Source organism: Typopeltis vanoorti, chromosome 5, assembly GCF_054136105.1.
Source record: "Typopeltis vanoorti isolate ZY-2024b chromosome 5, IOZ_Tvanoo_1.0, whole genome shotgun sequence".
Classification (NCBI taxonomy): domain Eukaryota; kingdom Metazoa; phylum Arthropoda; class Arachnida; order Uropygi; family Thelyphonidae; genus Typopeltis; species Typopeltis vanoorti.
In genome coordinates this window covers 3990645-4008696 of record NC_143553.1, presented here as the reverse complement: position 1 = coordinate 4008696, position 18052 = coordinate 3990645, and the positions used below count along the sequence as shown (strand labels likewise).

The 18052-nt window shown below is 35.4% G+C and overlaps 1 protein-coding gene across 4 annotated transcripts in view; it reads right to left on the bottom strand.

The window, feature by feature from the left end:
- The window catches only part of LOC150106194 (LIM domain-binding protein 2-like), a 607136-nt gene that overhangs the window by 402250 nt on the left and 186834 nt on the right, over positions 1-18052 (bottom strand). For all 4 annotated transcript variants that reach the window (XR_016548352.1, XM_090393030.1, XM_090393031.1 and 1 more), the window contains one exon: positions 8693-8795. Coding sequence is in view for 3 of the 4 variants with exons in the window: in XM_090393030.1 (XP_090249156.1) it covers positions 8693-8795 (103 nt within the window). In the remaining variant the exon portion in view is untranslated. The remainder of the gene's footprint in view (positions 1-8692; positions 8796-18052) is intronic.

Here is an 18052-nt window from a genome sequence, read left to right as displayed (position 1 = left end):
TTCTGTTTGCATCTAGATGGCTTCATTTCAAAGATGAAATGATCTGAACTGGGAAAAGCCTAAAAATATACTTCCAGTATTTTTAAATTGCTAATCCCATCCTCAAAAAGGTTTGTAAATCCATACCACAGTAATACGAGTGTGCTAAGAGCAAGAATCTGGGAGACTAAATAGTACTTTTTCAAGTAAGGCTTTCAATAATAAGCAGAATGTCATCTCATAGTAGGCAACGAAAGTCATCTTTTATTTTGTACATGATGATAGAAATTTTCATAACTACTTCAGTAATTTTGTCCAGATCCATTCTATTGTCTCTCTTTTGTGCAAAAATCAGATTCGTAAAAGTGAATTCAGTGAACTGAAAGATGTCTGCTACCTCAGTATTCTAAGGTTGGTCAGATTAGACTTGGCGGGCAAAAAGTCCAATCTTCAGCAGCAAAAAATTCCAAGTGTTTTTTTTTTCTTAAGCCAACTCAGTCTTAGGTATGCAATGTGTTTGCCAAGATCAGATTTCTCCTCTTAAGTCAGCCTAAGAAGAGAAATCTAATTTAATTAATTATTAATTAAAATAGTTATTTATAACAATTGTAAAGTCCATAATTTCTAAAATGAATGCTGACTTCATTTTATGCTGTTCTGAGTTGAGTTTTGAAATTTGGTTTGTTTATACCATATACCTAATTTATTTATAAAAAAAAAATTTAAATAGTTTATAAAAGTCTTGGATAGTGGGAGTGATCGTAAGTGGTAACTCTTGTATTATGTTAAATTAAAATAAAATACTGTTATTTTGCAAGTTTCTTCAAGTTTTGTATTATTATGACATCAATGTTTTTTTCAAAATGCATACCTTTCAGACTTGTTCTGCCATCTGCACACAAGAGATTCTGGCGATATAGATTTTATTGAAATTTATTACTTTGAATGACAGAATACAAAAAAAAGTTAGTACCTGTTAGGTAGCTAAGGTAACACGTTCACGTGACATTTCTACTCATCATCATGAACACGAGTTACATGCAAACGCGTAATATGATTTTTCGCATACTGTAACCTCCAGGTTAGCACATCACTTTTCAACTTCGAACCACACTATAGACTGGAATAACAGTTCTATGGCCTACGTAGACGAAGATTACCGACATTGATTATTTAAAGAAGCAGCAGTTGTGCTACGTACAGGCAGCAACCTAAACAAAAATCAAGGGGCCATACTGAACGATACTTGGAAAAATCTAATTAATTCCCTCAGTTCAACAGAACTATAATACGTGAAAAATCATATTACGCGTTTGCATGTAACGTGTGTTCATGATGCTGAGTAGAAATGTCACGCGAACGTGTTACCTTAGCTACCTAACAGGTACTGATGTTTTTTTGTATTCTTAAACCTTTTTTGCATTTACCATTTTTTGTACTGTGCAAGCCTTGAGAAAGCTATTCAGTTACTAGCGAAACCAGTAGGCAATTTGTACAAACATACGTACGTATTAAATATATGGTCAATTTAACAATAAATCTTATATTTTATAACATAATGTTATTAGTTGTCATTAATTTATTATTATACTACCCCCCCCCCCCCATGGAGTCAAAGACTCATCTAGGAGGTCCCTTTGTCATACACAAACAGGTCATCATACTGTACCTTAAACATATTCAAATTCTCTGCAGACACCACCCTCTTAGGCAAGGCATTCTAATCATTCACAACTCTGCATGCAAAAAACCTGCTTCTCACTCCCTTGTTCACACCCTCCTTATACAACTTCCAAGGATGACTCTTGTTCTCCCCTGATCTCCCACCATTTTAGGAAAAACCTCTTCAACATTGATCCTGTAACAAACCCTTACCAACTTGTATGTTTCTATCATATCACACCTCTCATATCCACTATCGACTAGACTCTGTAAATTGCATTCTGCCAACACTCCCTCATATTCAACATTCCAGAGATCAGAAAACCACCTTAGTCAATCACTCCTTTCCAACATCTTTGTCCTTTTGAAAACCATGTGAACAAATCTGTACAATATAAGGCCTTGATTAGTCCACATGTGGCCTAATCAAGGCCTTATACAATGGAACAGAAATCTATTTACTTCAAATCGGTGTCCTCCACATTATTCCCAGAATTTGTTGTGCATCTCATCACAATTTTGGCAATGTGTCCTCTAAATCCTTATCCACCATCATTCCAAGATTATTTCCTCCACCATCTGTATTTCCCAAATTCTGCGTCTCATCTGTATTTCCCAAATTTTAAAACCTTACATTTTGCAACATTGAACTTGCATCACTACTCCCATGCCCATGCACTCAACCTATTCAAGTCTTCTTGTAAGGCCATAACATCTGTTCTACTCCACATAGTTTGTCCAAACATTGCACCATCTGCAAACAACTAAATATTCCCATCCAAATCTTCCCCAATATCATTAACATACAGGTTAAACAGCAATGACCCTAAAACAGACCCTTGAAGTATACTACTGGTGACTTTCCTCTTCCAGGATATTGCTCCCCCATATACAACTTTCTATACCTATCAAATAGTCAATCTCCAATCTAATGTACTAGTCTAATATCCAACCCCATTTGCTCTAGTTTGACTATCAACTTATGCAGTAATCTACCAAAAGCCTTTGCAAAATCTAAGTATATTACTGTGTATCCATTTCCTTTGTCCAATGAAGCCATCACCTTATTGTAATAAGTAAGCAGATCTAAAATGACCTTCCTTTAGCAAATCCATGCTGTCCATTAAACATAATACCATTGTTGTCAACTCAATTCTAGATCCTGGTTCTCACTGGCCTCTCCAATACTTTAACCACAACTGACATACAGATAAGCCTATAATTTGATGCTTGAGTTCTGTCACCTCCCTTATGCTTTCCTTCCTTCAAAGGGAATTCCCCTTTGAGTTAATTCTTCAATTCAAATTATGAACGCTGGTTCCGTGTGTTCTAATAAAGCATCTGTTGAGTAAGATGATAATTTGGCACTTAGTTTTGTGCCAGAAATGACAGATTTTCTTATTGCGACTTCATTCTTTTTAATTGCTCTTATAGTAGATTCGCCTAAATTAAAATGTTTACCAATCACCATAGATCCCTCTCCTTTTGCTAAGTGATCTAAAATTGCAATTTTCATTTCCAAAGAAAAGCAATTTCTGTGGTGCTTTTTTCTCCATTGGGCCAAATTTAATTAATTAATAATTAATGATCAATTATTAATTAATAATAAAAAATCAGCTAAATTAACAATTAATTATTAATGAATACATTACAAAATAACCAAGGTTTTCCATGAAAATTTCAGGATTTGTAAAGTATTTCCGTCGTAGGAAAAGTTTGGGAAATGCTAGATTACTCTATTATTGGAATGGATTCGCCTTCTGTTGACATGCACAGAAGTATCGAAAGGTCTCGTATCTGTGGGCATGCACCGTATAACTTCAAATCTGCATAAAAAAGATCCACATAAAAAGAGACCCTAGTGTGTGTGTGTGTGTGTGTGTGTGTGTGTGTAGGGTGGTTCAAAATTCCACGTACAAACTTTGAGGGGAGGTAGAGAACATCAAAATCAACCATATTCGCATAGGAAAGCATGACCAGAAATGCCACCCGAAAGTGATAGGTGGCACTGTTCGGCAGCGCTCCAGGTGAGCATTTGTGGCTTCCTCATTCAAGCTTTCGACATTGTACGAAGAACATGAGTCAATTTACGAACGCCGAGATGGCAGGCAGACATGCACCTCGTTTACCATATTATGTATCCAACTACTATTGAACTGTTCAGTTATGTCTAATAAAGTTTTTTACACTACTTACTGCCTCATGTTATTTCTGTATCTTTGTGTCCCTGTTAGTACCTTCCAGTAGCGTTTCCGGTCTTGCTTTCCTATGTGAATATGGTTGATTTTGATGTTCTCTACCTCCCCTCAAAGTCTGTACATGGAATTTTGAACCACCCTGTATGTGTGTGTGTGTTTGTTTATTTATCTTCATGTGGTTACATGATTAGGTGAAGTATTATTACACACAGTTTTTTATTCTTTCTTCATTCTGCAATTTGGCTGAAGTGCTGAATGGTCAAAGCATAATTAAATTTTAAAGACATCATGAATTAAATTTTATAAGCAAATGTTCTGAACAAAAAATATACTCATTAAAAATTGACAAAAACATTTCAGAGAGCATTTTTTTCCCCAAAAAAATTTGTTTATAAAATTTAATTCAGTATGTTTCAACTGGATATTCAGTGCTTTGGGCAAATTTCAAGCCAAATATTCAGTACATTAAGACCCCGTTTAATGCTAGCCCAATTAACACTAATTCGTTATAATGCGGTTTTTTTCCGAACCCTAAAAAAAGTGCTAAATATTCCATTATTCGAAATAACAAGGTTCTACTTTAAGTCTAAAAAAAAAAGCACTAAATTTATGCTGCTTCAATTTATCACTGTATTTCCCTTAATTTGTATATAATACCGATTATTCTCAAACCCAAAACAATCAGTGAAAGGTTAAAACAAAATTGATAAGAAAAAGCATTTCGCTTGACATTAAAATGCAGGTGCTGAGGCAATTAGAAAAAAGGTAAACATCAAGTTGACATTGGAGCAGCTTTAAATGTGTCTACTTCTACTATATGAATGATTTTAAAAAACAAGGACAAAATTAAGCATTCAGCAAGCACAACGTCTTCTGCAACAAAGGTAACCTGATCCAGAAGCAATGTTTTGGAAGATATTGGGAAATGTCTTTCCATTTGGATTGATGATGAAACCGAACGCAACATGCCATTAAGTTAGGTAATAATCATGGAAAAGGCCAGAAGTATTTTAATCATATTCAAAAACAAAGAGAGGATACGAGCAAAAACTTCGCAGCTAGCAGAGGTTGATTCGAACAGATTTTAAAAAAAGAAGCAACCTCAACAACATTTGAATCACCGGAAAAGCGGAGAGTGCAAATACTGAAGCTGCTTCAGCCTTTCCATCAACTTTAAGAGGCATAATTGAAAGAGGAAATTATCCTCCCAAACTAGTTTTTAATGTTGATGAAACGGAACTTTTCTGGGGAATGCCAAAGTACACATTTATATGACACGAACAAAAGCGAGTGCCGGGATTCAAAGCTGCAAAAGACTGTTTCACCCTTCTTCTGGGCAGAAATGCCAATGGTGATTTCAAATTAAAACCATTGCTTGTGTATCATTCCAAAAACACCAAGAGCTACGAAAGGAAAGTTAAAGGAAATTTGAGTTAAAAATAACTCAAAATTAAAGCAAAACTTGTTTATTATTGGTCGTGTGTTCCCCTATCCGTATTTACTGTGTTAAAATGACTCTGTTTAATGCTGTTTCATTGAGCTTTGTCTTCTAGGAATACATCCTGAGCATTAATCGAGGTATTACTGTATTTGATGCTTTGGCAAAATTCTGCTTTGCAACATCCCTATTGAAAGCATCAATTTGCAGCTGTCATGCAATGTATAATTCAGTTTGAGATAAAAATAAGACTACATTTGATTCATTCCATGTTCATCTCTATTTCTCATTGTATTATATTTAATCCATTCACTCCCATGCTTCATGAGACAAAGAATAACAGTTTATTCTAAAACACCAAGAATCTGATTATAGTAAAATGCTTAAGCATAATGACATTATCATCATATCAATTTCCTGATATCTACAAAAAAAAAAGGGGGGGGGGGGGTAACAAGATACTGTGACAGTCTACATGATCAAATTTCCATTATTATCTGTTTAATGTCATTATCATGATCAATTTCCTGATATGTACAAAGGGGGGGGGGGGTAACAAGATATTGTGACAGTCTACATGATCAAGTTTCCATTATGTCCTGTCAACAATTTTCCTCCAAATTATTCTACCACTTGTTGGCAATCTAATATTATCAGATCTTACATTTCTGTCTTTTAGGGTGCTTCTAAGGTACTTAAGTCTTCATCTGGATCTTATTCCCCATCTTGGCATCAAACATTTCTTTTGCTAAACTTTCCTCTCCCATTCTGTTTAATTGACCATACCATCTTAGATTAGCTCTGCTCATACATTCCTGAATACTGTGTAAAGTTCCTTCCAATATCTTCATTTTTAATATGATTTCATTATTGATGCTCTCTATTCATCATCCTAATTTTTCCGAGACTTTTCATATCTGGTCTCAGGTCTGATCACCACTTTATTTCTTATTTTGGATCCATAAGCTCTTCTGCAGATCCATAAGCTGATTCTAAATAACCCTAAACTATATTCAAATTCTTAATTGTACAGTTTATTAAGCACCGTAAAGAAAGAAAGAGAAAGTGCGGTAGGAGGAGGGTATAATCATCGTCATCCATTTCAAAGAAAATTTTTGACATCAATAGTAAGTTAATCTCTATCTGGAGAGACAAAAAGTCAATTATAACTGCTCTTGCTACACTTTCTGTGAAAGGATTAATATTAGTTGTTTTTTCCAAACTGGCATTATAAGAGGGACATACAAGTATTATTCATGACTGTTATAGACTAAACGCTGAACAGTCTATAAAAGAGTTTCTATTAATAGTGAGCATGTTAACAATATAATGCAATTCAGTTTGACCAAGGAATTAAAGAATGCTAATAAAGTGTTAAAGTTAAATAAATCATGAAGCATTCATTAACTAATGCCTCCAAAAGATATCTTCCATAAATGGAATATATATTTCCTTAATGCTTTATTATCCAAGAATTAGCTGATGTAAGAAAACAATATGGTCAATGCTTCCAGTTTTACAACAATATTCAATACACTGTTGTGTGTCCATATTTTGTAACTGTATTTTGTAAGTAAATTCTGCTTATATGTTGAAAGTGCTGAAATTTGACTATCTTAAACTTGTTTCATATACCTGCTGAAACATCTACTAATAACATATCTGAACTCATTATATAGAAGACTGCTCCAGGTATTTGTGCACAAGTTAGTTTCATATGCTTCTCTTTTAACTTTCCTCAATGAAGAGTTAAATAGATTTTAAGTATATCAATGCAAAACAACACAGAATCTATAGTTTACAACCTTCTCTTTGAAAACCACAGTCTAAAAATAGTTACGTTATTTTGTGTAAAATAACTTATCATTTAACTGCTTAAAGGCAATTTCAAAATAAGTTGAATGCCTTTCAAAATTAACTGGCATAAGTAAATTCTCTCTATAATATGCACCAAATTTCACAAACTTCATAGACACAAATTTTGTTGATTAGTTTCTACAGTGAAGATGAAATGTTTCGGTGATAAGTAACTAGAACAACATAAGGACTCAGTTGGTTATGAGATGTTGAAGAGATTTGGTGAACAGGCAGAAGAGAAGTTATATGATATGAGAATTCAGGATGAAGGGGCTATTGACAAGGTAAATTGGAGGAGGGGAGAACAAGGCTATTCCTGGAATTCCTTTTATGCTTTAATGGAATAATAACAGCACAGAGAAATAATTAACAAACAGGTTTAATCGTTTCAATATTTCATCTCAGTCACAGAGACACCTTCAGGAATACAATGTTAAAATTGCAATAATGCACACAAAAAACAATAAGCAGAAAAAATGAGATTAGAATAAATTAAGACTAAAGTACTATGAAAGGTGCCCTCTATACATGCTGTTAACTAGCCTTAGATGTCAACTCTCACTGTGCTGTTATTACTCCATTAAAGTGTAACATGAATGATAACCAGTACCTAAGCCTATATACCTGTTTGCTATTCCTGGAAGTTCTGTAAATCGGACAAAAGAGGAAGGATATATATAATATATAAATTAAATTATATTTTTTTTCCCCTTTCAATTTCATGAGGAGCATGATTGATGACTGGAATGCACCACCAGACTGTGTTGTAAGTATGGAAAGTGTGAATAAGTTTAAGGTACAACATGACAGAGGTTAGCGGTAAAGTGGGACCTCCTGCAAGGCAATTGATGCCATGGAGCTCTAATAATAATAAAGAAGTCAAGGACTTTCAAATTTACTGGAACTGGCTGTTTTGCATCTTCATACTGAAATGATAAAAGGTTTTGTCACCAACTTTTTCTATTTCCATAATATAATTTCTGCTAGAGTCTTCTTATGTAAGTTATCTTATAGATTGCTTGTCAAATAATAGAAGTTGTACAGATATAATTTTAACAATTAAGTTTAGCTACTGTTATGTGTTGATTAATGGAAAATATTGCACAGCTACACACACATCAATGATTTCCATGAGTTGTGATGTTCCTGCCTCCAAACATGAACAAAGACACCTTCAGTGTTAAAAGGCTACTTAATATAAGATCCTTTTTATAAGATAGAGGCAAGCCTACCACATTAATTTGTAATCATGCAAAACAAAAACTCAAGTTCACTTAGCCATGCAAAACTGTAATCTTTCACTCTTTCTCTCCATAAAATAGCTCTGATACCCTTAAGCATATATAACCATTTCAGTTTATTATACAAGTATTTATGCAAAGAATTTGCAACTATGAACAAAGTAGGTGTCATACTATACTGTATTCTATGAGCAATACTAAGCAGATATGTGACCATCTGTGGCCACATATCTGCTTACAATGACATGTCTAATGTGCAATTATAATAAGTTGTTTCATTATCAATATACAATAATGCAAATATTTTAAAAATTTACTGTAACGTTTTGGTCCATCTTCTAAACAAAAAGTAAGAGTTAAAGTAGCATCATCTTCAAAAAACTCTGTAGCAAATGCATCCCACCAGAGGCTGTCACTATCCTAAACAAAAAATAAATAAATAAAATGCATGAGAAACAAAAATACATAGTAAAATACTTAACTGAAAAATGGTATCAAATATTTAAAAATGAATTCGACTTGTACGTAACCATGCTAAGTTGAATTCATATATTATAAAGTTTAAAACATATTTTAAGATTCTTCTGGGACAGACTTATTTTAAGAATTTTTAATATCATATCCTAATTATATATATTATTATTATTACCTGACACCTCCAGGAAGTCCAAAGACTCATCGAGGGAGGGCACCCACTCTACATCTCTCTATTTCCACCACTCAATCCACCAACTACAACTAACCGCAACTACTTCAATGCCATCTACCACCCGCTACCACCACTAGTATTTCCACAATCACAGACATCCATGCCCACGGCAGGATTCAAACCCGCAGTCTTTTGGCTGGAGAGTGGATACGCTAACCGCTCGGCCAACCAGGCCGACTATATACACACACACACACACACACACCCCCTCAAATGGTGTACAGGATAATATGACAGTACTACATAAAAAGTTAATATCCTAGGCTGCTGACAAGTACCCATAGAGTGCACTCCACCTGATTAGAACTAGTCTTTCATCCATGTGTTTCTTAGTTTTGTGCTGCCTTTATGTGTGCATGTATTACAAGTTTCATATTGTACTCTCTGAAGATGTCTCTGTAAATGAGATGAGATTCTGGAAAATTTAAATATTTTTAATCCTTTCCCCATGAGCCTCCATAGCTCAGTTGGTATAGACAAAGCCCTTTGGTTGGAAAGACCTGGGTTCGATTCCTGTCAGTGATGTGAGGAAGAGACCTTTATCTGGTATCTTTTGATGAAAGGTGAGTTAGCCAGTCTCATACAGAGGCAGGGGGTTTTTTCACCCAGAAACTCAGGTTTTTCGTCCCCCAGAACAGGCAAACCAGCCCTGTGAAAACACACACACATCTACAGACATAGGATACACTGGGAAGCATAAGGCTAACCACCTTATCCTTGAGTTATGGTTGCAAAGTCCAAAGACTACTTGAAAAGGTTGTGGGTGCTTAAAATCATTACAAAGCATAATTCACAACCTTATAATAATTAAGCAACCACTAATTCTGCTAGAATTAAAAATTGTGGATAATATGACAAATTGATCTCCAGCCACATAAAAATCAGTACTAGTTTAATGCAGTTTTCCTCCACCTGAGGTTAAGTTAGTCGAGATGACTAAATACAGTGTATATTGTAACTTGTTTCTTCACTCACTCTCTCTCTCTCTCTCTCTCTCTCTCACACACACACACACACACACACACAGTGTACTTCAGATCAAAAACCTTAACATGATCTTAATGTGGAATGACAATGGACAACAGGACTTATACAAAGCAGATGGTTTGCAGATTTTGGAGTCATATATCTTGAGAAGTATTCTTTGGTGAGAATTCAGAAGTCATTAAAACTAGAGTATGGAGTGGAGTTCTGGAATGAAGGGAACATTGCAGTTATGCATACTAATGTCAGAAGTATTTGGATGAAGAATTTTTGGTATTGGTTAGCTCAACTTGACCAAAAGTTATAGACATTAGTGAGACTTGATTAATGAAGGATTATATAGTCACAGATAAAATGCAGGGAAGTGGGGTATAATATTTTCAGAGAAGACAGAGGGAATAGAATGGGAATTTATGCTAGTGATAGCAAAAGAATTAATGCCAAAAAGAGCATGAGTACATCAGGAGGGCAGGAATATGAAGGACAGTTCATATGAGACTATCTGGCATGAGATAGAGACCAACAGGATGAAATATATAGTTTGGTGCTGCTATAGCTAAGGGGTACAAGGGGAGAATGTGAATTGCATGCATTGGAAAATTAGCATAATGAGTGCAAGATGAGTAATTATTAGTACCTAGAACTAAGTGGACACAAACTGAAAGAAGGAAAAGACTGAGGAGAATAAATCTGAGAGTGCTGGATTTGGTCACAGCATCAGAGACCTTAGCAGTGACCAACATATTCACTGCCACACTGCCTCTGCACATGGGAAAAGTGATCATGTGATCTTGACCTATGAGACTGTCAGACATACTGAATTTTCTGTTAAGAAGTGGTATAAGTGGAATTACAAAGTAGGTAATTATAACATACTGAGGAGGCATCTTAGAGCAGTGGCTGGTATAAGAATTTGGAAAGAACAGGGTTGCAAGAAAGCAGTATCAGACTGTATACCTAGAGTCAGGAGAATAAATCAAGTAGGAGTTAGATGGATGAACAGCATCAATAAGCAGGAATTGTAGAGGGGGAGAAAAAGTTGTGTGCATGTGTGTGTGTGTGGAGGAGGGGGGGGGGTGTATAAAGATCAACCATCCCATGAGCAGCACAAAGCACTGGAAAAAAAGGGTAGCCTGTATGATAAGGAACATCAGAGCTGATTAAAAGAGGAAGCTAGCTGATGAGGTTAAAGAAAATCCTTAAGAGTTATTTCACAACATGGTAAATGAAAAGAAGAACGACTGTGGAAGGGAGACTAATGAGTGCTGATAATAAAGAGTTTATAGAAGCAAATGAAACAGTGGCGTTACTGAGTGATTATTTTGCAAGGGTGAACCATTCAGCTGGCAACAATGCACTGACAGATGTGAGAGTGCTTATGATATTGTACAATCTTAATGCAAATATGGACATGTTATCAGATGGGATATTAGCTCATGTATTACAAGAATGTGCAAGAGTAAAGGCAGCTTTGTTCAACCAAGCTGTTTAATTTAAGTCTCAGTTCTGGAAAGAAGAGCAAAATAGTTCCCCTGCATAAAAAAGGCCCTGTGAGAGAGAGAAGTAGCAAATTATAGACCAATCGGTATCTCAAGAATGGAAGAAAAGTTAGTAAAATGCAGAATAATTCAGGACTGGGTAGACAGGAATATGATACTCAGAGGGCAGCAAGGTTTTGCAATTAGTAATTTTGTTCACATTTTATAACAACAAAAAAGTGATAACTGAGTTGAATAAAGAAAAGGCTACACTTGAAAAATAATAAATCAGACATACTGAAAGACCTGTTAAATCACTTTTTCCAACTTAATGTGCAAAGGCATTACATCAGTGAATTATGCAGGACCTGGCAGAAGTTTGAATATAGAATGATTATTTGACATTTTGAGAAATGCATCTATCGAATCCTTATTTATAAAAAAAAAACAGAATCCATAAGAATTCTATTTTTTACCAGTGAGAGTAAAAAAATAAAAATCTTGATACCAGGATTCTATAGGTGCATTTCCCATAATATATCAAATAATGGCCTAGTTGGCCGAGTGGTTAATGTATCAGCTCTCCAGCCAAAAGGCTGTGTGTGTTCGAATCTGCCATGGACATTGATGTTTGTAATTGTGAAAATACTAGTGGTGGTGGTGGTAGTGGGTGGTAGATGGCATTGGTGTAGTTGCAGCGTGGTGTAGTTGGTGGAGACAGAGTTGTGGAGCAGGTGTCCTCCCTCAATGAGTCTTCGGACTCCCTGGAGGTGCCACGTAATAATAATCCACAGTTACAAGCTCTGAATTGCCTATTATATCAGCCAAACCATACTTACAGTGGTGTAGCTAGAGCTTTTGCCACCCGGGGCAGTCCCCGAGTTTGCCGCTCCTCTCGATAGACACCAAAAATACTACAAAAAGTCAAAACAACATATAGGAAATGAATAAAACACTATATTTATTTTTGAAGTGAAACTTTAATTTCAACATTCTAAAATGTTTTTTTTTTACTTTCCTGTAGCAAAATCGATGACATTGGCGAAGTCTATTTCATAGTAATGTAGGTAATTCTTAAATCAATTTTATTTAGAAAAACTCCTCTCACAACTAGCAACAGTTACAGCAATTGTGAGTAAAATTCACAGTAATATTACAATATTTGGAAATGAGTTCTCGAGGCTGTATTTTAGAATTAACTTCAAAAGTTCAAAGTTCTGCCCTGGGCGAACCACTCCCTCCGCACCCCTCTAGCTATGCCTCTGCATACTTAATTTCAAATGAATGAGCCAGTAAAGACATATTTATTAAAACAAGCAGAGATTGGGTCAACAGGATTCAATAGTATAGCACAGGGGTCGCCAAACATCTTTGACCGTCGACCCCTTCAAGAGTTTCTCGACTTATTATCGATCCCCTCTATTTTACTATTACGTAATTTTAATATTACGTAATATGTATGCTGATGAATTTTAGAACATTAACGCTCACTTGTATGTCAATGCGCAAAAATGAGACTGGGATCGAATGTGTGTAAGTATAAGTAAATAAGCAACCACGCACATGTTGCAATCTCGCTCCTGCCGTGCGGGAAACACAAACATCCATTTATTGGTAAATACGTCATTTTGGCCTACTTGATTGGCTTCCGTAACTATTTTCATGACCTTGCTCCATCTTACCAGTCCTATTCATGTCACTGTTCCCACGATTCACTCTTAATTGCATTGTCATTCAGGATGGAGGTAATCCAAATTAAACATTACCCGTATACAATGATGTCTTATATTTTGCTATCGACCCCTAACATGTTATATCGACCCCTGGAGGTCGATATCGACCACTTTGGCGACCACTGGTGTAGCATGTTATTCTTTAGATAATTCTTTCTCTAGAACAGCAGGCAGAGGTTTTTTTTTTTTTTTTGGCCATTTGTTTATATTTAAATTAGCCAGCCTCGTTGGCTGAGTGTCTAGCATATCTGCTTGCCAACAAACAGGCTGCAGGTTTGAATATTTACGACTGTTTTCAGGTAGGAGATAATTTTCATCATCCAGTGAGAGAATACCACCCAGCATGAGGCATGAAGTGGCATGAAAAAGCTTCATGTTTGGTCTTTAGAACAGGTTCAGATTATGTAAAAATAAATATATAATGAACAACAGCTTTCTTCAGTCCTTTGCTGGACAAATGTCTCTCCATGCTTCTTCTATTTTGGATGATCTTTTGCATCTCTCCACCATAAATGTTCATAACATCTTGTCATTCAATCTTACTACTGGTCTACCTGGTTGCTGATGACCAATTCTTGCTTCCATTCTGTTGTTCTTTGTCCTTCTATTGTCAGACATTCTCATTACATGTTCTATCCAGAGTCATCTGTTGCCTTTTATTGGGTAATTAATGCAATGTCCATTACCTTTGTTTGGTTCTTTATCCAAGAATTATTCTTTTTATCTAACTGTTATTCCCAAAATGGCTCTTTCTCTGTAAAGTTGTGTTGTTTTCAGTTTCTCTAGGTGTTTTTTTTTTTTTTTTTAATCCAACTCCAGGTTTCACTATCACAGGTCACTGTTGAGAGTACATACTGGTTGTAGATTTTTTAAGCAGTTTAGTAAATTGCTTTGAAATATTTCTATAATGATTAAAAGCTTTCTATCCTCCTTATTCTAGCTGAAATTTCATTATCAAATATATGGTTGTCTGTAATGATTTGTTCTAGATATTTGTATGAACTCACTATTTCAATCTGTCTTTGATTTATTTCCCATTTGGTTCTGGAGTGTTTTCACTACACATTTCTGATTATCCATACATATAATTAATAAAAATAGAAAAAATCCTTAGTCCACCTACAGTACTAACATACTACAGGTTTAAGTTTCATGGATGAATCAAAGCAGAGACGTAGCTAGAGGGGGTCAGAGGGGGTGGTCCACCCCGGGCAGCACTTTGAACATGTTTGAACTTTTGCAGTTAATTCTAAAATACAGTCTTGAGAACTGTTCCAACTATTGTAATACTATAGTGAATTTTCCTCACAATTGCTATAAGTGTTGCTAGTTGTGAGAGGAGTTTTTCTAAATAAAATTAATTAAGAATTACCGACATTACTATGAAATATACTTCGACAATGTCGCTGATGATTTTGCTAACAGAAAAGCAAGAAAAATAACATTTTAGAATGTTGAAATTAAAGTTTTACTTCAAAAATAAACATAGTGTTTTAATTTATTTCCCTATACGTCATTTTGACTTTTTGTAGTATTTTTGGTGTGTATTGAGAGAGGCAGCAAACTCAGGGACACCAGGTGGCAAAAGCTGTAGCTACAGCACTGAGTCAAAGATAGTTAAAAACCTACAGGAATTAATTTAAATTAAGGGGATATTAAACCCTACATTATTTCAAAGCCGAAAAGAAACTCAAAGATCGGACCTTCTTTATAATGTTACATCTCTGAAGTGAAGCCTATTGGCTCTTTTATTTAAGTAACCTACAGAAAGTTTAGCAGATAATGGGATATGTATAACACTAGAATATTATAAAAAAAATTATAAATATTTCGACTCTTTTTGATACTCATGAACAGGGCTCCAGAAATACAACTTAAATCTACTAGACAAAAAAATTTTACTCTAATCACCCAAAGTATCAGTCTACTTTATATAAATATTGCTATAAGTGATGTTTCAAAAAAACTAAATATCACGATCACAAAATGAAGTAATACTTCATTTTGTGATCTAATTATAAGATTATAATAAGAATATTTAATTCTTGTTACACATAATTATACAGAAATATCCTTTCAATGTAGGTTTAAAATGTACACCACTAAAACAGCTTGAATAAAGTCCAGAGAGGGATCATTCATATGCATCATCAACAAATCATTCAATGTAGAGAGATATATTGATTACCTCACCTTCTCTTTTATTACATTCATTTGACTAAAACCTCATTCACATGATGATGTATTAGCTAGTATAATAGCTACAATTTCAAGCAGCTTTAAAAGAAATGCAAACCTATTCTTATTGCTTATTCTTTCAAAAAGGTTTTTGTATGTTTAAATGCTTCCCCACAACTTTGAACTCATAACTGCTCTTTCATCAAAATTAATTGAAACTGTTTCATTATTATTAAAATATTTGGTTCATGTGAGGCTATATGGTGTGAGATAGACCTCAATAGGACAAAATATATTGTTAGTTGCTGCAATGTGGACAACATGCATCAGCAGATTAGCACAATGAGTGCATGCTGAGCAATTATCATGGGAGACTTCAACTATGATGATATAGATTAGAAGACACGTAGCAAAATGGAATTTATACAGTTACTAAGAGATAATTACCTGAAACAACACGTGATGGATTTCAGAGTGTTGGATCTGGTAATAGCATCAGAAGATCTATAAATGTGGTAGCAATTACCTCCGATTGGGAAAAGCAACCATGCAGTCTCGTCCTGGGAGATTGCTCAACATGTGGAAATTTTCAGTCAAAAAAGGGTTTACAAACATAATTTTATAAGTACAAATGTTTGTAGAGATTTTCTTAGCTTGTAAGACTTTTTTTTTTTGCTGGTGGGGATGGAGAAACACTGCCATGTGACAACCTATCACAAGAAACAAGTGCAAATTTTATTATTAGAAGAGACACCTCTACCAAGTCAGGAACTAGAAGTTAGGCCATATATCACTTGCACAATTCTCGAATTCATTCATGCCATCTGCACTCACAATCTCAAGCAAGATTTCACTGATGTACTACTCTATGAAAGAAAAATCTAGCTCTCAACTTTTTCTTGACTGCATTCATTCAACTTCCATGGATGCCCTCTTGTCCTCTCCCACCCCTCCATAAAATAAAAAATTACATCTACTGGTATTCCGTATGAATTTTTCAAAAGGTTGTAGATCTGTCATATCACCCTCTTTCCTATGTCTGCTAGCATCTGTAGTCCACAAATTCTAAATCTCATCTCATAATCTATATTCAATGTCCTGGAAATGTAGTCCTTAAAACACCTTCAACATTCTCCTGTGCATCCTCTCCACTGTATATAGATCACCTCGAAAACCAGGAGACCAACCGTATCTGAGCACAATAGTTCAATGAGATGATATCAAGCCTTGTAAAGAAGCAAATTTACTTCTTATTCTTACATGTCAGTGTGTGTGTGTTTTTCAGCATCACAATTATCCTCTGAGTTGTACTGCCTATTTTTGCTGTATCACCTCTGAATTTCAGCTTCCTACCCACAAAAACTCCAAGATCCCTAACCATGTCAGCTTCTTCTAGCATAATTCTGCCAATATAATACACCATTGGATATCTCATTACACCAAAGTGCATAACTTTATGTTTACTAACATTGAACTCAGCCATTTACACATGCTCACAATTCCAGCCTATTCAAATCATTCTACAAGTACAGCAAGTTGCATTCCTAATTACCCTGCTATCTTTGCATCATCAGCAAACCAGCTATATGTCACCTGTTAAATCCTTTCCAATATTGGAAATGTAAAGACTGAATAACAATGGACCAAGGACTGATCCGGGAGGAACACCAATGATCACTTTAAATCATGTAGACTCACATCCCCCCCCCCACCAACACACACCACTTTCTGATATGTCCCTCTGCCATCCTCTTTTCCAAACTAGTAACTTATAATCCAATCCCATATCCTCCAAGTTATGCAACAACCTTTAAAGCTAAATCCTATCAAAAGATTTAACAACATTGGGAGGATGAATGGCAAGTAAGAGTGGCTAACTTGCAGAGAGAGAGATAGATGAGCTGAAAGAGGAGATGGAATGTCTCAGGAATGAGATGAGAAGTATGAAAGATGAGATTAGGCAAATGGAAGAGATGAATGAAAAACGAATCAGAGCAGGAGTGAGAGAGAGTTATGGGAATGATAGAAGAGGAGAGAATAGGAGCAGTCATCAAGAGTGGAGGCTTTGGAAGGCAGTGACACTAATGGTTTTGAAAGCATATGGTGTGTGTGTGAGAGAGAGAGGTGGGCAAGATAGGATATTTAGTGAAATGTTGCTACAAGCCAAGGAGCACAGAGGGTGGGGAGCAGGAGATGTTTAGGCAGCTGAGCTTGGCAAGTGCAAGAAGAATGATTGTCATGGGAGATTTTAACTACAGCAATATAAGCTGGGAAGAGGAAAATGCATGTAATAATAAGGGAATGGAATTTCTAGGGTTCTTGAGGGATAAATGTCTTGGGCAACATGTAATAAAGGGAATAAGTGGTTCAAGAGTTTTGAATTTGATCACAGCATCAGAAGAGCTGATAATAACTGAGTTGACATCTCCCCCCCCACACACACACACAGTTGGAGAGAGAGTGACCATGTGGTTTTGACTTGGAAAATGAATAGACATGCAGGAGTATCAAAGAAAAGGGAACATATGTGGAATTATAAGACAGGTGATTATAATAGTCTTAGATATCAACTTGGGGCAGTTCCATGGAGGTGGA